The following is a 21,936-nucleotide window of genomic DNA, read 5'->3' as shown; positions in this document are numbered from 1 at the left end:
GTTGTGATATCACACTTTTTTGCAAGTGCACATTTTTGTGGATCAGACATCCAATGCTTTATCATTATTTATGGCATCTAGGAAGGAGTGGAAATACATCTAAGGAATTAGGTTACAATATTGATGCCAAAAAGCTGACCACTGATTCTGCATCTTCCTTGCCTGCAGATGAAGATTAATCATGTCTCAGAACACTGATGATTGTTTTGCCGGCACAGGGATGGGGACTGAATTTCATTTTTCTTACAGCCCCTCCCCATTACTTACATAGTAGCAATAAATGTATAGGAAACCACTAGGAAGCTAGAAGAAAACAGACTCGCTAAAAAAGAAATATGAAATTGGATAGGTCAAACGATAAAACAATATCTGCGTAATGAGAAAACTTAAGAGAACTGTAAGGAGTATGAGGGAGGAAAGACATTGAAATTCAGTAGATTTTCCTGAGTACGAAATTACTTGAAATACTCCCATGAATGAAATTTGGTTACCAGCTCCCCAGGAATACCGATCTACCCCGACCTGCGCGGGCACCAATAGAATTAGATCGAGCCCGCCTTTCCTCCTTCTTCTTCTCCCGATGTCAGCATAATATTGAGAATGTCTCGGCAAACTCATAACTTTAATAAGTGGATTTGCCAGGTGCAACACTAGCGGGAGGCGCATAATGTATTTAAGTTGGAAAATGAGGCAATTATGTTTCCAAGTTCTGATGGGCTAGTTCCATCTCGGAGCCCCGCGCTGAGCTGCTTTACCTGGTGACTTTCTGAGGAACCGTGTGCGCGTGCACCTGCTCATTTTGTGAAAACGGAAACACCTTGCCAGGGGTGAGACCAGGGTCTTGGTCACAGAAGCCGTGGCAGCTTGGTCCCTCTGCTCTTCCTATTAATTACATTTCTGGGCAGTCACACGGGAGGTTAATGACTGGTAGGCAATTAACACCCTTGCGCAAGAATAAAGAAAACATAATTATATGGAGACCTCCTGGAGACGGTTTGTAATCTTAAACGTGATATTCCCAGCTTTCTCCACAGCTGTGGCAACCTACGTCCTGACATCCCTTTTTGTCTGCGCTCCTCCACCACGTCTGGCCCTGACAAAGAGCAGTACTTATTAATAATCTATTGCCTTATTTTAAATGATTAAAAAAGAATCCCGAGTTTCCATCAATCTAATTAAACAGTCCCCGTGGAATGGCTCAAACAAAACAAGATAATATCTGCCTTGTATATAAAGTGAATCATCTTTCCAGAAAGATAGATCTGCAGTGAGAAAGACTCGGGACACCTTTTCTGGTATTAGTTTGTGATCTTGTTAAATTGAATTCCTGCTTCCTCCCATTCGGGAGGCAGCTCAGGGCCCGCCCCCGCCCTGCCCCCCAGAGCTCACGCACCTTTGCAGGTGGGGGGTGGGGGATGGGGCACAGCTTTCTGCTCTATAAAGGGGAATCATGGCTTTGAAAAATTCATTTTTATTCATCTTAACCTGAATCAGCACACCTAGCAGTTCGTGCTACGTGAGGCGAATAAAAGAAAGGAAAAAATGGCAAAACAGCAAAAACATAGGACTCGTGGCTGAGTCGTTCCTGACGTTTCCGGGTCCCCACCCTGCCAAGATCTCTGCACCGGCAGAGTCTTGCGTTTGCCTTCTATACAACGTCCAGAGTTCTCAGCTGAACGCTGAGGCTCAGCAGAAGGGACAGAGGAAAAAGCCGCTAAACACATATTTTTCTTCGTCATCACAATCCCACCACGTAAAGAAGACAATAACTGAATCTCTGCGCCATCACCTGATTTGTCCATTTTGCTTCGGTAGAAAGTTGACTGAGCTGGCGCAGCCCCTGGTTCTGGGAGGTTATAATGACAGAGATTACAAAGACACAGATGAATAAAAATCACACACACATAACTGTCTCCTACATCTTTCTTATTGTCTTGAATTTACATCAGGTTACAATTCTCCAACTTAAAGGTCTGGACCTAAACATATAGTTGTAGAAAACATACATGAATAACGGAATGGATTAGAGTTGTCCAATAAGTAGAATATAAGATGCTTGGTCTACACAGGTTATGAATATGCTAGTAGCTATTAAATAATAAGCCCTGGCTGGTTTGGCTCAGTGGATTGAGCGTCGGCCTGCGAGCTAAGTGTCGCTGGTTCGATCTTCCAGTCAGGGCACATCAGAGAAGGAAAACTCTGATTCCAAAAAACCTCCGCTGCCTTGCGGCATACCTCTTCAGGGGAAAGGCTAAGGGAGTAAACCCCGACAGAAAATCCGGAGCCGGAGTCCCTAAGGCGGTTTGACGTTGTAGTCAGCACCGGCAACTCCTGCGGCGCACCTGAAGCCAAGCTGTATTGACTCCATCTTTCCCTTGGACCCTTCAGCTGCGAAGAGAGGGGGGGTCTGCTGCATGGGCAACAGCAGACCCTCCATATCACCCTGCCCAGGCTCTGTAGCTTCAGCTTCACTGGAGAGGACACTCCAGCGTCATCGTAAGATGTCGATTCAACACGGGAGGAGACAGATACCGTGTCACTCCCGAGCTGGACTGCACAGCCATTCTCGGCGGTGCAGATAGACTCTTAAGAAGCTACACCATCGTCTCTCGAGACGGATGGCTGCCGACGACGGTCTATACATGAAAGAAATACAATTTAAAAACATATTTAAAAAAGGGAAAAAAACCAAATACATTTGTTGAACCTCCTCTTTGCCCAGACCCAAGCCCCCAAAAGGCACCATGGCTTTAAAGTACTATAGCAAAGGCCATATCTTTCCACGAAGGTGGACAGTGACATCGTCAGGAGATAAGGGACCAGGAATGGCTCTTGTTGGTAAACCCACAGATCACTCATTCTGCTTCCTTTACAAGCACTATCCTAAGGGCCTTTCAAAAACTATCCACGTGCTCCAACTCCCTGGAACCTCTAAATGTTGCCATTGACCAAGATGGCCTTCAACTCCCCGTCAGCTGACCTAAATTTCAGGTAGGTTTCTTTTGGAATACAGGTCCCTGATACGGTTGGAAGGTACTGCCCCCAGATTCACACGCTGGAATCCTAACCCCCACGCTGATGGCACCAGGCGTGGGAATGCTTGTGTAACGGTTATCTGCAAGTGAAGACGTGGTTCCTCAACGGGCACCAAACCCGCTGGTTGCCTGAACTTGACCTTCTCAGCCTCCGCAACTATGAGAAATAAACTTCGACGGTTTTTAAGCCACACTTGATACTTTCGCTATAGCAACCCCAACGGACTAAGACAGCCCCTGACCTCTGTCTCCTTAGAGCATTTACTTTAGAAAACTTGCAATTGTAAATTCTTTCTCTGCCCCGTTGAGGTGTAAATCTTCTCCCAGCCTCTGGACAGGTTTACAACCCAGGAATGTCTTTCTCAAGGACCTGGGTGCCATTCCTTTGAAATATAAACACGGAGGAAGATAGAGCTCCTACCTCTCATCCTCTGTGGGAAGGTAAAGGCCTAACGAATCACCAGTCAGCACGGACCGCTGACCTGGTCACACTGACTGCCCCTCTCACCCCCTGCCTGGTCCTCCGCTCCTTTTCCCCCAGCCCACCCCAGGGGTTAAGATTTCTCCCACCTTTCTGTTCAAGTAGGGTTGAGGTCCATCCCTCTCTTCCATTTTAATAGTCTCAAAATCCTCCTTGCCTTTTTAATTTATCTGTAGCAATTCTTTCTCTGACAACATGGGTGATTAGTCTGGATTATTGAGATAGGCTCTGAAGGCCATCTTCAGTGATCTCATAATAAAGGGGCAGAAGGAGACCACCCATGGGCGAGGAGGCAGGAGGGGACCACAGAGCCAGAGGCTGGAGCGCTGCGGTCTTCAGCAGCTGTGAAAATCAAGGACGCTTTCTCCCCAGGGCCCTCTAGAGGGGCGCGGTCCCTCCAACACCTTGGTTTTCTACCTTTCTGTTGTTTTAAGCCACCAGGTCTGTGGTAATTGGTTATGCAGCCCTGCGGTATGAATACCACGATCCGAAAACATTTTTTATGAAAATGTGTCATTTAAAAAATTATAATAATTAAACTAGGGTAAAAATGTTCATTCCACTTAAAACATTTGCGACTGAGGCCACTCTTTGGTTAAGGCGACGCCACAGGTCACTGTAGGTTGAGGACTGCGTGTTGTTTCCATACCAAAAAGTAGAAGTAAATGAAAACAATCCTACTATTTTGTTTCAGCAGAAAATGCGGACTGTTCTTTTTCCAAGTACTATAGTTAAAATGATAGAATTGGGATAAGCCACTTAAGCACCTGTTTTTAAGGAGACTGCTGTTTAAATAGATTAATTCAGCCAGAGCCCTGGAGACACTAATGAAATTCACCAATTTAAGATAAACAGCTTCAGTATGGATTTTTGATAAGAAAACAGCTGCTCATCTAGAAGTAGAAGTAGCTGAAGTCTGAAGGCCATGAGATGTGTCTGTTCTGGAAGATATGATATGCAAGGAACAGATGGTTAGCATAAATAATTAAAAATAGCTCTCTCCTTGCTTCTTCGGGTAAAAACGATGTGTTGAACTGTGTTTACAAGGTTACTTGGAACTTTCAGCACACAAATTATTTATATTTCCTCTTCATGCTTCCTTTCAATATGCAATTTAAAAACAAAACAAAATTTTTTGTTATTTACATGTGAGTTCTCCAAAATCAGTTCAGGCAACAGCATCGCATACGTCATAAAACAGCATTATATTAGCAATCACTATGTATCTAGCTCTCCAATGGAAAATTCCTGAAGCTGAGATGATGTTCTCTTAGCTCACAAATAGGCTCGGTTACAACACCCAGAAATAATATCCAAATGTATTGCAATCAAAACTAAATAAATAAAACTAACTTTGGCATAGCATTTCACAGCTTACACATATTTTTCTGCATACGTTATCTCCCTTGATATTATTTTACAGATGAAGTATGTGAAGTCCCTTCATCAGTTACACAATATAATACTCGACCTGCAGTTTCCCAATCCTACTCAATGTTTAAATTTCCTGGTGACGTCTTTACATATCCCTTGTGAATTACTCTGATATTTTCTTCTCTTCTTGAAAAAAAGATTGAAAAATTGCCAGACAGTTTTCCTTCATCTACCACTTTGTCTCTTCCCCTTTTCACAACTCCAGTTCTTCCAAATATGTACTTGTTTCCACCCAATTATTCTTAACCACATGCTCAGCTACACGTCACGGGTGCCTTTATATTTGTCCTGTGTTCTCAGCCCCAAACAGTTCACGTCAAGTAACGACTGTTGACAGCTGCCAAGAACAGGTGGATGGGCTTCCTGTTCGTATGCAGGCAACCTTTCGGTGCCATTCTCTGAGATTTTTTTAAATCCTTACCCAAGGACTTTTTTTTTTTTTCATTACGTTTAGACAGAGAGAGACAGACAGACAAGAGAGACAGACATTGATGCAGGAAGAGAAGCCTGGCCGATGCCCATGCATCTGTCTGGGTGCAGCTGACGTGTTCACTCCCCCGGAAGCTCTTTGTCTTCACTTCCCATCAACACCCCAAGTTTGATGGCCTATCCCTGCACTGATACCACCCAGAGCCCACCTGTGCCCCATTTATGTTGACATCAGCTGTGAGAACCTGCCCTCCCAGGCAAATCGTGAGTTTCCTCGGGGTACAGTCTTCATTGCTCTATCTCCTCCACCTACTCAGTTGCTATTTCTCAATAAATAGCTGCTGTTGGTGAGTCTTGCCAAAGTCTCCCGGAGCCGTCTGCCTGGTTCCAGAAACTCATTCATTTCACATGGAGATAATTTTTGACTTGGGATAAATTTAGAGTTTAACTGGCACAGAAGATACGGAACGTGAACTCAGACATCACAGGGTCCATATTTTAGTCTCTGCCCGGAGCCAGCACAGTGCACGGGTCACGGGACCAGCGCTCCGTCACTGCCTGCGGATGTACAGAAAACATTTCCTTTTAGATACAGACTTAGCCAACTGGGTGCGGCGGCGGAGACACGGATATCGTCCCCGAAGCCTAAAAACCTACCGATTGTGATCAGTCAGTCATCTGATATTGGAAGAAAAGGATGGTACAGATGAGGGCAATTTTCCCAGTAAACTTCGCTGCTTACACAACGCAGGGACAGACCCACTATACTTCGGTGTTGCGATGCTAACCAGGGCACAAGCAGCGGCAGTTTTTGCAAGCCATCTGCGTGTGGGCTCCATGACCCCTGAAAAAGGAGTCACCGTACCGACCTGCAGTCTCTCTTCTACGATTCTGCACCAAGATGCTCTCTGTGAAATTCTGCTTCTGAAATGCATGCATCCTTGTCTCACCGAGAGTATGACCAGACATGCCTAGACTTCCCTGTTGATGAGAGATGAAGTTATAACTGCTGCGTTATGTGAGGACGTAATACTTTCCAACGCTGTGTAATTCATTCAAGAAAATCCACGTTTAAGAATGTTCTGTCCTGTTTAAAAAATGTCTTTGATTCGTTAAAGGAATATGGGATGGAGTTAGGACAGAAGAAGAGCAAAGAACATTTTTTTTAAAGACACATATTACACATGTATTTTTCTTTCTAAAAAAAAAAAAAAAAAAAAAATTGGTTTCGTACAAGTTCAACTAACTAGATTCCTCTACAGCTCTGTTCCCTCCTGGGAAGAATTTTCACATCCTAGAATGTTATCATCAGAGCTGACTTGGAATTTAAAAATGCTGCAAAGTTCAAGCATTGTTTTAAAGATTGTTGAACAGATGTACTTTCTCCTAGGAGACCTTCTGTATGGTAAATACCTTGTATTTCATCTGAGAATTTCCAAATACAAGTATGCATTTTAACAGAAAGTAAGATATCAGGAAGCAAAAAAAGAAATGATCAAGGAGAGAAACTCAGGACACGGTGGCATTTTATCTGAGACTGCTCTTGTACAGTTTGGAATGCATTTCAAACTGAAATATGGGTGAACACTTCTCAGAGAAGTAAGAATATCCAATCAAAAGTAGCACCATATATAGTTAGTGGGCATTTGTATTATATACTGGGCTGGAGGGTATCTAAATAGAATTGCTGATTGCATTATTGATAATAATCCCTTTTTTAAAAAAATAAAATATTAAAATGCTTAGGTTACAAAGATAGTATTTCAGTTTTGTATCAATAAAAACAAACTGTGAGTTAATTAAAATAAACTGATATGGAATAAAAGCTAGCTGCACTGGACCTTGATGAAAGAGACCTTGATGAGACTTAAGTCAGGAAAAACTTCCTAGCTGATTTTTGTCCTTCTGGACGGAGACGTTTATAGCAGGTGTCTGTAAAACTAACTTTTAGAGGAAAATTGCCAATAGGCATGGAGCAGGATGATGCAGAAATCGGAAGCCATATCATGAAAACAGTAACAAGCCACATGTAGCCCATAAAAAGAAGACTCCACGGTTGTAATGAACGATTTCACTTCAAATACTTTAAAAGCAAAGTGAAAGCGATATAGCACTGATTACGAACAGCTCCAGAGGTCAGACTGACGTGAGTGGGGGACATATATTAGTGGGACTTGCGGGGAAAAGGTAACGCTATCCGAAAACTGAAGTGGCGGCCGCCGGTGCATACGCGTGACCAGGACAGGAGCAAGGCGCATGCTGCATGGATAGGAGGTACCGTTTGGCCTCTGACGCATGTACCTCACATAGAAAGACTGTGATACCATCAGGCGATCGAACAGAGTCCGTCTGCCAAACGTCCCCCAATGCCTCCCATCTCACGGCCGGGGCTCTTCCTGGCGCTGATGTCAATCACCTCGTAGCTCCATACTGAGAGGTGAACTGTGAATGACGAGTCACTGCGCTTAAACAGAACAGGAGTGCTGACCATGGTTAGGAACCGCCACCTATTGCTGACACGCACTGGTTCAAGCCGGCTGGGTTCCTGCTTCAACACAGGACTCGTGGCGGATTTTACGTGTTCACCGGGAGTCGCTGCCCTTGTCCGCCACGCCCTCCCCGGGATGGATGAAGAGTACAGCCCACCCTGCTAACTCGCTTTGGCCGCCACAGTTAATTCCGGGGATTATGCATGTTCAGGACTAAATTAGGGCTCACTGCATCAGTCGATGGGTCATACGTAGAACACAGGAATCATGGGATGGTATTTTCAGTGTGCCAAGAATGCACTGTGTAAAAGCGCCGTGCAAATTGCTAAAATTAATGAGAAACTTTTCTCAAATTCCAGGGAAACCTGAGCGTGGTTTATGACAGGGTTCTGCTATTTGCCCTCTTCTGCTAAAATAACAAAACTCAATGATTAATAACGAGAAACCAAAAAAGACTATTTTAGTCCATGGTGTAATCAAATCCCAAAAAAGAGCTCAAATAGATGAATAATGGCAGAAATATGAAAACAAAGTGAATATCAGCATTTACTCAAGAAAAAAGTGTGTGTGTGTGTATGTGTGTGTGTGTGTGTGTGTGTGTGAATAAAAAGAGAAAAGATCTCCCTTACCAGCAGATTATGTAAAACATACTTAATATTGTTAATACAACTCAATGCATCGGAACAATATAACACAGTGGCCAAAAAGCCAATGGATTCTTAGTCTGCATTCTATCTAGAATAAAGATAATTATTTTATTTCATTTTATTCTACGTAACATCCAAGGATCTGTATTTATAGCACTGTGTTCTGTTTAGTTGTGAAATGCACTGACAAACCAAGATTATTCCAACAGGATTATAGGACAGGTTAACGGTTTAGAAATAAGAATCACCTGAGAGAGAGGGACTATGAAATTTGCTGGAACAAATACACAGGGAGGTACGAGAGTTCATGCAAACACCTCAAGGCTGCCCTAGGGGGGAGACGTGAACGTTTGCATTGATATAGAAAAAAAGGCTGAGACTATTGGACAAAAATCAGAGTGACCAATATTCGAGCACACAGCCGCACAATGCTATTTTTGCAGAAAAGTGAGACACAAATTCAATTTCAAAATAAACAAGGGTCATCTTACAGTTATAACCATTCAAACTCAACCTCTTGAGCTTTGTGACTCCCTGGGCTCTCTGTCCCTGGAAATAGAAGTTAAATAATCAACACTAAATTGCATAAAGCCGAGGATTCTCCACCAGGTGGAAGGTTTGCCAAACTGGCCACTACAGCACGTGTGACTTCTAAGAGTTGAGGCATGCCTTTATGCTCCATTAATGCTCGGGACATTTATCTTGTTATTCTGTGATTCCCTGGGTGTTACCTTGCATAGCCACCGCGACACATTTGGTCAACGTTCCCAGGACGTACTTGCTCGGAGTTCACAAAACACAGCTCCCTGACAATATAACACAACACCACCCATTTGTTTGGCTGCCAATTAACTTCAAGATCTTCCCACTAACACTCTGTCAACTCCTTAAATGAAGCACTGCCTTTTGCCAACACAAGGGTTATTTCTTCCTCACCTGTGAAGTCATACTAGCAAGATAACAAAAATTGAACGAGACTCTCGGTGACAGGCCGTTTAACCACATGGCAGACGCTGCGTGCATGCTATAGGTGTCACTATGAGAGAATGGATGAGGCTGAAAGGACATAGTTTAGACCATTATTTTTTTTGCAAACCGAGAAAATAATTGTTATAATATGTCATCTGACTACGTTCCACGAATTTGCAATTATCAATGTATATAAAATCTTGAATTACTGTAACAGTAATGAACAAACAGATTTCTTAAAGAAAAGGTCAGAGATATGTAAGTACTATGATGATAATTATTGTCACAGCCTAGACTCCCACCATTAAAAGTAATCAAAGCCTTTCTTAAACATACAAAGATAATATTAACAGTAACGGAGGCATTCAACTCGCTCTAAATAAAAATAATGTCTTTTTTTTTTTTTTTTTATAGCTCTGGAGCTTTCCATCATCCCCTAATAAACTAAACATGTGATGACCGAGATAACTCACTGTCAGCATTTAGGAAAATTTAAACATACAGAATCAGTTATCAATATCCTACTCATTCAATACACACTGACAATGTCATTTAGCATGTCTACTTCGTGCACGGCCTACATATGTCAGTTTTCATCATTAAGGACCTACGGAAACCTCCAGATTACAGCCAGCTGCCCTGTAAGTTAATACACATAGAGATGCTATAAGCTATGAAATACAGGTGAGGGTTCCCCTCTGTAGTAACAGCCCTTGCTCATGAGAGGGCACAGTATAGGGTAAAAGCTGTGCATTTTTTTGTCTGAGCTTGACCTTTTGCTTTCCCAGGTATTAGATATGCTGAACAAGTGACCAACATATGTTAGCCCTGGCTTTCTTATCTGTAAACTAGAAACAAAATACAATGACAACAGCAGTCCTTTGCAGGGTTACTTTAAAGTGTAAAGGGCAAAAGTTCAAAAATGTGTCAAAATGGCCCTTAAACTTTCTACTGAGTCCGTTAAAAAATAAACTTGGAAAACATTTCAAATATTGACCATGATTTTTTAGGGGAGTTGATCAAACTAAAAGTCTTGTAATGCTACTTCTCAAAGCAGGTGAAGCGTAACACCAATCTATTATTTTTGTTTATGGTGAAATAGCATCGTCTTCTTATAAACCAGGTCTGTCCAGTAAGTATCCAGCCATGTAATATAAAAATAGGCATTTATTGAAGAAGAAACTATATACAAGAAACATGGTACACAGGACAATGACACCTCAGTCTTTTTCAAAGTAGGCACCTGGGGACCTCACACAGTTCTCCCAATTGCCATCAGCTGCCCTGTCGTATTTTCCTGAATCTCATTGACGGTCTGAAATCTCTTCTCTTTCGAAGGTGATTTTAGTTTTGGGAAAAGCCAGAAGTCACAGGGCGCCAAGTCTGGGATGTAGGGGGGCTGAGTCACCTGGGGGATTTGATGTTTCCCCAAAAAACTGCACGAGATGTGATGCATGAGCAGGCGTGTTGTCCTGATGAAGCTGCCAATCACCAGGTGCCCAGAGCTGCGGCCTCTGAATCATCTGAATAGTTTCTGCAGAGGAATGTTCAAGCTTCATGCAAAATTTGATGCAGATTAGTTGGTCCACTTGCTCAGTCATTTTGAATGTGACAGCCACACAGCACACATGCTCACTCAACGGCATCTACAGCCCCCACTGACTAGTACAGTGAAGTCGCCATTGTTCACACATGTGCATTCCCGTCCCCTCTCCTTGGCTGCCAGATTACATCAATGCCAAGCAAACCATTCTTGTCATATTAACAATGACTGGACTTTTGCTGGACAGACCTTGTATCTTCAGCATAGGCTGTTTTTTCCAGCAGAACAAACATCACCAAGTTATTGCTAGGCTTCCATAACAAAGATGTATGTCTGGCTCATATAACACGTCCAACTCAGAGTGGTAGGGCTCTCCTGCCCCTGTCCTATTTCAATGACAAGCTGTCCACATCTTCACTACCTGGAACATCATCGATACTTTGGCTCATGAAGCAAACATAACAAATTCTGCTTCCTCTAGAAAACAGCAAGCATTGTTTCTCCTCACATTGCCTCTATCAAACCAAGTCACACAGCCTTATCTAATGCCAAGGGTGCTCTAAGGCCAATTTTCTTATGTGCCCATAAGGATGATAACCAGTAATATTTGCTGAAGAGCATGAATGACAATTACATATCCACTTCATTCGGCTATCTAGAAATTTCCCTATACATTATAAATAATTTTAAAGATTTGATGACCTAATAAAAATTTTACAGGACTCATCTTGATTTCATTTTAATTTCTAATGCTTTACTATTAGATTATATACATGTACCCAAAAGTATAAGATAAAATTCCATATACTATTGTCTTCATTTATCAGCGAAGTAATTGATCAAGCACTTCATGCAAAAGACACCTAAATTAACTGTGTACTCACTTAAAGAGTTCACTCATTTGCTTTTGATTAAATTTAAAAATTAATAGAGGACTTTCTCTGAAAATGAATAAGTACACCTACTTGTTAGTTTGTCATAGTCAGGGAATGCTGTCTAAAAATTAAATGTATACAACAATAAAGTAGTTGAACACAGAGTACTGAATGAACTATAGTAGAGGAATTTAATCACTATGGGAGCATCACAAGATAACTGGAGCAGATGTGAATGCATGACAGCTTCTGCTGTGGCTTCCTAGAGTTCATGGTTAAAATGAGTAACCATTTTTATCAAAATGATCCAAGTGGCATCACGAAGGGCACACAACCCAGAAAAGTCATCACATATATTCTTACAAAACCGACCCTACAGGAACAAGTAAAACTTCTTTGAATATACTGTATTATTTATTAATCTTTTCTTTACCATAGTCTATGTCTATATGAAAAATGTGACATTAAAACACTTAATCAAGTTCCCATTGATGTTATTTTTATAGTACTGAAGCAATGAGTTGAATGATTTGTTTCAGACTAAGTTGGATAGTTGACCAAATTATCAAATACACGTATGTGTGTGTGTTGAGTGTGTGTGTGTGTGTAGAGTACATTTCATAATAAATACATTCAAACTTATGGGAAAAGCAATATGTCTTTGTGTTCTGGTGTGTCTACCTAATCTATCACCTTATTGTTCATGCTCTTATACAGATCTGAGTGACAGACAAAAAGACAAAAAATATCCCTCACAACCCCTAGGTACAAACAAAACAGCAATTTAACACAGAGGTAAAGCATTTGGGGGTCTTAGAATTGTTTCTTGGAATACATCTATTGCAAAGATCAATTACACCTGCTGCGACATTCAGAAGGCAGTGAATAAGGCAGATTAAATCAAAGCCTGGGCAATGGCTGGCCACACATATATTTTATCTCATTCATCAATTAATCAACACGTATTGTGATGTACAATGTGTCTACTAGATAGAGCACAGTGTACTAGTTTTTATGCAATGATGAAAATAAATATGCTGTTCTCTTCCCTCAAGGAACACCGAACCCTTTTCAGACACTGGGGACAGAGCCCTGATCTAGGGACAGAAACGCATCAAGCAAACAGGAGCAGGTAGATGGCGTTTGGCAGAAAGGCTTTGGGAGCTAGATCGGGAGCCCTTCCATCAAACACCTGCTTGACACTCTGCACTCGTCTTCTTTCAGACGGAGTTAGAAAATTAATCGGAGTACAGGATACAATTTTGTAATGGCAAAGGTGATATTCGTAATATAGTAAATATGATCCAGCCAGGCATTGATGAATCTCAGCAAACAGCCTCGAAAACCAAATTGGTTTTGATAAATCAGTATGGAAGCTGCACGCTGTCTCGTGCTGGGGGTATCCATAAATTAAAGCCACGCCAATGAGTGAATCATCACAGAAAATTAAAACACACATAGATATTGTGAGAATCCTCACTGGAGACTTGATACCATGAAAAGCTTGTTTTCTTTCCCTCACGCCTCTATTTTAATTACCTACCCCTATAAAACAGCTATGTTATAAATATAAGCACACGATTGCCGAAAGCTTTACCCATGAAAATGCAATACTGTATGTGGGAATTTTGAATGAGAATGTTAGACGTCGTTCCTCCAATCTAAATAAGGTAATGGAATGACAAAGGAGACAGCACTAGTTTTGAGAGATTAAATGACTTGCAGATTATCATATGGTTTGTTATTATAAAGTCTGGTTATCTGATGTTCAATTACTTTGTTGGTACAGTGGGTAGAATGTGTCAGAGTTCACGCAGCAGTATACACATTGCCTTTCCCTGACTATGGAGCCTCAGAGAGCAGGAGTGAAACCTTCATTCCCACCTAAGACCATGTGGTGAGACGACAATGAGGTGGTATTTTTAGTGACCTGTTTCCGAAGGAGTAATAATGGCCGGCACTTTGGTTTTTTACCAATATTCGGTGTTGTCTTCTCTCCTGGGCATCTGGTGAAATGGCGTTCCTCAGTTTTGTTTGAAATTAGACACGACCCTAACATATAATCGTAATAAATTCCTGGCAATTCCCATAAGAGCCAGTGACGATTTACTGGTCTCTCCACTGTCTCCATAACCAAACCACTCCCGATGGGGACACATCTTGAGCTTGAATCGGGCTGGGCAGCAGGGAGACTCCAGCCTCAACCGACCTTAACCCGCCTCTGAGAACGCACACACCCACAGCTGTGACATTGACTTGGCGGCCTGTGACTGTGTGCAGGGCACCCTGTCATGGGCTGGGATGCTGCCGGTCCCCGATAAGCAGTATTAGGGATGAAGATCACGCTGGGGAGGAGGTCAGAACACAGGAGGCTAGTTCTCTTGTTAACGACCGCTCCAGGCAAGGCAGGACAGGGCGCTGGCCTCTGTGTCCGTGACATGTTGTCCCAGACGGAGGCTGGCTGGCATCCCTTGTCCCGGACCGAGGAGCAGAGAGAAGACTCGGGCGCCAGCTCCTGACGGACAGAGGTCCGAGGAAAAACGAAACAGGAATGTGTGTTTGATGGCGCGTGGGCATGGTGTAAACTCAGAGCATTTTCAGAAACTGAACATACCAGCCAGCTTCTAGATCAAGGAATCCTGAGTTTTTAGCACCAAAGAAAGTCCCCCAGACCCTCAAGCATCCTGTCTGCCCTCAGCTAAGCAAGGAACCACAGCCCTGACTCGGAAGACATACATGAACTTGGCCGGTTTTTATACTTAATATAAATATGACCACATACGTAGTATATATACTTCCAAGTCTAGCTTCTGTTGTTCAAGGTGATATTCCAGAGCTTCTTATCGTTTTGGGATGCTTGTTTCCTTAGCTTTACAGAATTTCATTGTGTAAATATACCATGACTTTTTCCCCTTCTTTGTAGATGGGCATCCTGGAGCTTGGCACTGTTAGCAATCACATTACTGTGAATATTCTTGTCCCTTTTTGTGTTTTTGTTCTTGCAAATATGTACGTATTTCATTTGGGTTTTTATCTGGGAATAAAACTGCTGGGTCATAGAATGTATTGTACTATTTTTTGCCTTTGGTAGATATTATCAAACATTTATTCCAAAAAGGAATTAATCACACACTTCCAATTATTATGTGAGAGTTCTTCTAAGTTCTCACTCCACTTGTATTTCAATTTGCTTCTGGCACATCGCTGTATAAATTACTTTGTATATTGATTTTTTCTAATGGAAAGTTGCTAAATTCACTTATTCAAGAGCTTATTTTTAAAACTTTCAATGTATATGCAATCATATTATCTCTGAATATGCTAATTTTACTATTTCTTTCCAAATATTTATAGCTTTTATTTCTTTTATTCTTGCCTAACTATGCTGACTAGAACCTTTAATATATTTTTGAACAAAAGTTGTGAGAATGGACATCACTATTTACTCCTGCTCTCAGGAGGAAAGCTCCCAAGTTTTCACAATTATGCACAAGGTTTTTGTAGAAATTCTTTATTAAAAAGGTAGAAGGTTACATGTATTCCAAGTTTGCTCAAGGACATCTATTTCTGAATCATTTTTTCCCAAATATAATAACTTAGATTCTTCAATATGTTTTTGTCAAGTTAGGTAAATTTACTTTCCACCCTTGGTAATTATTAGGTTTATTAATCTTTCCAGAGAAACAGCATTTGACTCTGGATTTTTTTTCTACCTGCCGAATACTTTCAATTTCTTGAATTTCTGCTGTTATCTTTGTTCTACTTCTCTAATTAATAAGTTGTTTCTTCTTAAAATGTTTGCGGTAAAAGCTTAAATAACCGATTTCCATGTTATTTGTGAAAACGTCTTTAGGCAAGAAATGTTCTCCCAAAACCATCCATTGCCTTCCTTACCCAGTTCTGATTTGTCCTGTTTTGACTAGTGTTCTGTTGGACACATTTTCTCTTCCTTTAACCACTTTGACTTAAATTTTTGACTGAACTTCTTCTTTCTCCTTCTCTTGTAGAGTTTGTTTAGAAGCTGAGCACTCACATTTCAGGCAGATGAAGTTCCCCATTTCTCTTCTAGCTTAATTCCACTGTGGTCTGACATGTACTCTAAACGACTCGATCTTTTCTGATTTGTGCAGGCTCGCTTTAGGATCCAGCATACGGTGTGATGTGGGAAATATTCCACGAACCCTGGAAAAACGTAGTTGTTACTTTCTTCCTGTTGTTGAGTATTCTGTTTTATTTTAGTCAAGTTGGTTAATTTCCTTTTCGAATTTCAGGGTCTTCGCTGATAGACACGTTGTTTGTTCTTTTATTTATTTAAAGGAGAACGTTCAATTCTCACTCCGTGATTCTGTGTGTGTGTGGTGGTCCTTTTCCTTTTGGCAAACGTTTCTCCGTGGTTTCGGAGAATCTGCTATTAGGTGTTAATCCAAAGGGCCTGAACATTCCCTTCAGCTTGGTTAGCTTCCAAACAGATTTCTTCCCGACCCACAGCCCCCTGACTCCCTTTTCTTTAGAAAACCTGCAAGAATAAATTCTTTCTCTGTCCCCTGAGGTACAAATCTTCCACAAAGCAGAAATGCTTTCTCAGAGACTTGGGAGCCATCCGCTTGAACAGGAGGAGAGGGCACATAGAGCCCCCAGTCTCTCTGGGAGAACAGGAGTCTAACTTCGGGAAGGGGCCCTTGGCCAACGCTGAGGGCCTGGTCACATCTCGCTGCCCCGTTACTGTCCTCTTGCCCTCGTCCATGAGCTAATCCTTAATCCCAGTGTTTTAAAGACCCTCCTGCCTTTTGTTTCAAAGGAGTTCGGTTCAACCTCTCTTTCCTATTGCTAAGTCTCTCCTTATTTATAATAGTCTTAACAAAATCTTGTCTGCTTAACTTATGCAACTCACATAAATTAATAATGATGATATATGTTCCCACTGTTTATTACTTTATTACTATGGAATATTTTTTATCTCAATGAATGCAGCTTGCTTTAAAATGAAAGATAGTAACTTTTGGTCAGTGTCGGCATTGCATTTTTTTTCCATCCTTTAACCACAATTTATATATATTTGTAGCATGTTTCTAGTAAAAAGCAGTTTTCTAATATTATTGCTATCATCACCACCATCATCATCATATTTCACCCATGCTGCAGAGTATTAGTCTTGTATTTAGAATATTTAATGAAACAAGAAAAATAAAATTTTATATATATATATGATAAAGGAAAGGAGTCTTTATTCAAAAGCTCCACAATTTTGGAATAACAGGTTTCCACAAGAATTAGTCACTTAGGCCTGTCAATTAAGTCTAAACTCTTTAACTCTTTACTTACAGCTTTAAACACTTAAGCCTGTCACTTAAGGCTGAACTGTAACACCTGGGTTCTCCTATCATTCCCCCTGTTCCTTTGTAGTTATCTTATTTCTGTAGGGATAGTTTACAAACTAAAACAACAGAAGATACAAAAGCTACACAGGTTTTCCAAAACGGCGGGCTTCTGCCTCAGAGCTCGCCCCCTCTAGGACACCCAAAGAATAAACCTGCCACCCTCTGCCAGGCCAGCCCGACCCTCAGCTACGCCCGGGGTTCCTTCCCCTCCAAAATGCCCTCCCCTGGGAAATGCAGGCAGCCGCAGCATGGTCATCCAGGAAAATGTAATATTTAATCAAATAATCATTCCAGTAAAGTTATTTGTGACCCAATACAATTTATTAAGAAGACAATCCAAAACTTGATCTATTTGACCCAGACGGTCCTTCCTGTTTCCTGTCTTATTTTGGAGTGGTCCAGCTTTATAGAGTCTAAATCTCTGGTGAACTTATCAATATGTTCATCTACTTTATCCTTCCTTAGTTTTTTTTTTTTTTTTTTTTTTTTTTTTGACATTTAACAAATAATCATCTGAAAATATTTTCTACTAATTTCAATACCTGGGAAAACTTCACCTATTGTCTGATTTGCTTTTTCTTTGTCATCGGCCATAAGGTCTTGCCTGCTCTCATGATACACTTGGGATTCTGTGTCCTTCGTACATAAAAGAACTACAGAGGCGTGAGAAAAAGGTTCCATCCTCAAGGGGCCACCCTCTTCATATTTCCCAGACACTACTGGGAGTGGATCTTTCTAGAATCAGTTCCACAGGATGAGGACCTGAGCTGTTTCAATGTTGGATTACAATCATAAGGACTCGATCGACCTCTGTCGCTCCCTGGTGTGAGGGTCTGGCCTTCCGCGCTTCCACGTAAGGACCTGGAGAGCATCTGCCCTTCCCGCCTGTAACTTTGCAGAATGTGCACTTCTGTCCTTGAGAGGTTAAGTCATTTTTCAGTCATTTGCCACAGAGCAATTCAAAAAGAGGCACATGTCTTACAGAGCAGTCCGGTTGGGCATTAAACCCCCCTCAGCTTCCATTTTCTCAGTTCTCTCTACTGTGACCGCAGAGCAGTTTTCTGGTTTCTCTGTCCTGGACTAGCAACGCATTTCGGAAGCTAGTCCTAAATTCTCAGCTTCTAACTCGGCCTGGAATTGATAGATGCGCTCGAAGGGCAAACAGCTGTAGAAACTCAGTGTCAACCCATCATTCTCTCTGGGGCTTTCCATCCTTGCCTATTTTATTTTCAAGTGCCCACCCCATACCCGGAGTTTTTATTTCTTAGGCACCTAAGGGGGTGTGGTAACTGCCTGGTGAGATAGCAGAACTGTGTCGTGGTAAATTCCTGTATTGAGAAAAGCAAATCATGACTCATGGACGAGCTCAAGCCCACGGTACCTAGTAATATACAAAGCACCAATTATGCTTTCAGTGCGATACTGAATAAGCACTAATAAATCAATACACATGTCCACTTGAAAGAAGAAGAATAAAAAATCAGATAGAATGCTTCTGAGAATGGAATAATTCTTCCTAAGTGGTAACATGGTCTTTTCCATACAGTCGTCCGTTTGGCAAAGCTGAAGTGTGGTACTGAAACCCGTGTCTTACCTGACTGCTCGAAGTCGCTGTTGTAGGCTTTCCACGTCTCCGTTATTCGGAGCAGATTCTCCTCCATGGCCTGGATGTCCATGGAGGGGCAGTTGCACTCTGGAAACCTGGGGCCACACTGGCACCAGCAGTCGTTGCCCCTGCAGATAAATTCTCCCTCGGAATTGCAGGCGATGTAGCTCAAAGCGGCTTGTACGAAACGCTCCTGAAGGTAGTCCGGAAGGAGAACCTGCAGCCCTTGGAGAACAAACACGCCAACATGTTTACTTTGACAAAGCAAAAGAGCAGAAAGTGCATTTACAACGGTCAAAAAGTTAAACACTCAGTGTACCAAGTTACGGATTGGTGCATATTGAAAACTATCACTGGACAATTATCCAAGTCCACAAAATTGCCAATATTTATATAATCCTTTTCGATATATGTTGACTCTGTGCACTGTGCAAGGACCCCAGAGCGCTGGCTGGTGTGGCTCAGTTGGTTGGAGCATCATCCCAAACACCAGAAAGTCACAGGTTCAAGTCCCAGTCAGGGCACATACCGAGGTTGACAGTTTGGTCCCCAGCTGGGGCACGTGGGAGAAGAAACTGATCGATGTTTCTCTCCCTCACCCCCTCCCTTCTTCTCTCTCTACAAATCAATACGCATGTCCTTGGGTGAGGATTAAAGAAAAAAAAAAGGATCCCAGAACTCATAGGCGTGTTTAATCCCTCAAGACTATCTGATTTTGTTTTTTAAACTTCTTTGATTGGCTCTCTGAATTAGTTGATCAGAATATTTTGTTATTTTTGAGTCATGCAGATAGAGCCCAGCTACCTTTAGAAAGAGATGCAGGCATTTTTTTGCACTGCCTGACTTCAAATAGTTTTCAATATTTTCATTTTTCTTTCAGACCATCATCTCACATCTACATAAATACCGTCATACGAGGGGTGCTGCATTGATAAACGAGTCACAGGAGGCTGCTGCTCATGCCTACCCCACGGCACTGACAACATGTCATCTATCTCCCTGCTGTGCGGGAGCGATCCTAAGACCGACTCCAGAAAGCAGATGAGCTAATTGAGCTGTTTCCAGTTCATTTCCTTGTCAGGTGTTAAGACAGCCCTAGTGATGCAGTTCATTACTTTTCTAACGCAAGTTTAGTAAAATCGCTCTCTCTTAAGAAAAAGTATCAAAAATGAAAATAAGACGATGGGATGAGTATTTGGGGATCTGTACTGGTTTTTAATTTATTGTGATATTGCAGGAAAAATGTAGTTTCAATTTCAGCCTTTCCTCCTACACAGAAAATTTTAATAAAAGGTCTAAACATTCAAACTAATCAGTAGGTAAAAATAATAGAGTAAGGAAAAATTAGATCAATACATAATTGCTATTTACTACAAAGCTGGATTTTTACAACACTTACGTTTTCTTTTTCTAACAACAAAAAAATCAATGTTGGACCCTTAACAATGATATGTGAGGTTATTTAATAAAAACAAAGAATTATCAATTAGGTAAAAATGTACTTTGCACAAATCTTGATAATTATATCTCTCTCATTCTTTCATATTAATTCTCCCATACTTTGGTCAGGAAAAGTATTCTTAGGACTTATATAGCCACGTTATCATTTATTTTTATTTCACCTAAAATATATAACATTAATTGAATGCCTCACTTGGAAGGGAATTGCTAGGTAAAGTATAAATATGAAGATGACAAGATATATCCTTGCTCTAAAAGTACTTGCAATATATTTAAGAAATATGAAAGAAGTATATAATAATATTATACAATAGTAATTAAATAACTACTAGAATTTGAATACACATAATTAACTAGGTATAATTAATTGGCTAAGCATTATACTATGTTCATAAGATTAATAAAACTTTTCATAAAAAAGTTAAGACTGCGACATTATCGGACACATTTGTCAAGCAAGATAAACAGAGAACAAGACCAGATGACCACTGCTCCCAATGCTTATTTGCTCCTGTTGTTAATTATTTTTTGCTAGAAATATAGATCAATATAAATTATTTTAATACAAATTATTTTCCTACTTTTTATTTTTATATAAGTAAGCTCTGATATCATTAGTTCCAATACATTAACAGATAAAATAGTGAAAAAAGGTTTTATAATCCACATCATTCAATTTTTACTATAAGCAAAATAAATAATTGCATAGTGATGCATTATTAAAATTTACATTACGTGTTCTATGTAATAATAACCTAGTACTGTGTCAATTTTGTTGAAATAAAACATTAGAAAATAACTGATTTGAAAGAGTATTTGTTAGTCAGTTACATGGGTCACTTACTTTCCCAATTTCTGGGAATTTTACCAAAAAGCTACTATCAAGATTTAATAAATGGCTCTTAATTACTTCAGCTACTCTGACTCAAAGGTAACTTGTGTGATATATTAAATTCATAGGGGCTGAAAAAATTAGAATATCATTAATTTTAATCTATATATTTGCTGATACTTTCTTTGTTGTATAGTAAGTAGATTTTATATCCATATTTTGGAGTGCTAGCTATGACTCTTTGAGTTTGTGGAAGAAGTCTGCTTTGTAGCCTAATTGTGCAAAGCCAGATTTCAAGGTCAAAGAGGCAAGTAAATCCAGCGTGCTCACTGCCAGAAATCATTCAATTTCATTTGTTTTCAGTCAAAATTAATGTTATGTGCAGCTCTTTGACATCTCATTTCTGAATGCTAATTCTCATATAGATGATTAAGTCATGAAGTTTTATTCTAAAATTGTTGCCTAATGCTATTACCTTCAATAATTCATACAGATGCTTTTTTTTTTCTCTGATAAAATTCTACTTCAGGAGCAATTCATTTTCTTCTACAAGAGCAGAGACTTGAAAGAATAAGGCTGATACTGAGAAACTGCCATCATGCTGACTCTTCTCGACAACATATTTGGATTCAGAAGCTCCTAAAGGACCAAACTCTGACTCTAATTCTTCATCTTGTGCTTCAAAACACAACACAACCCAACACAAGACAGGACAACACACACAAACAAATGTATCTATCTCTTTATATCATCAATA

General features: G+C 40.7%; 1 protein-coding gene across 1 annotated transcript in view; it reads right to left on the bottom strand.

Annotated features, from left to right (window-relative positions):
- The window catches only part of BRINP3 (BMP/retinoic acid inducible neural specific 3), a 177,624-nt gene that overhangs the window by 44,031 nt on the left and 111,657 nt on the right, over positions 1–21,936 (bottom strand). The window contains exon 6 of the mRNA XM_090263260.1: positions 18,875–19,111. Within this exon, the coding sequence (XP_090119386.1) occupies positions 18,875–19,111 (237 nt within the window). The remainder of the gene's footprint in view (positions 1–18,874; positions 19,112–21,936) is intronic.

The sequence above is a fragment of the Furipterus horrens genome, unplaced genomic scaffold (assembly GCF_987537825.1).
Source record: "Furipterus horrens unplaced genomic scaffold, mFurHor1.1.pri manual_scaffold_15, whole genome shotgun sequence".
NCBI classification, from domain to species: Eukaryota; Metazoa; Chordata; class Mammalia; order Chiroptera; family Furipteridae; genus Furipterus; species Furipterus horrens.
Note: the sequence above shows the minus strand (reverse complement) of the source record. Positions and strands in the feature narration are given on the sequence as shown.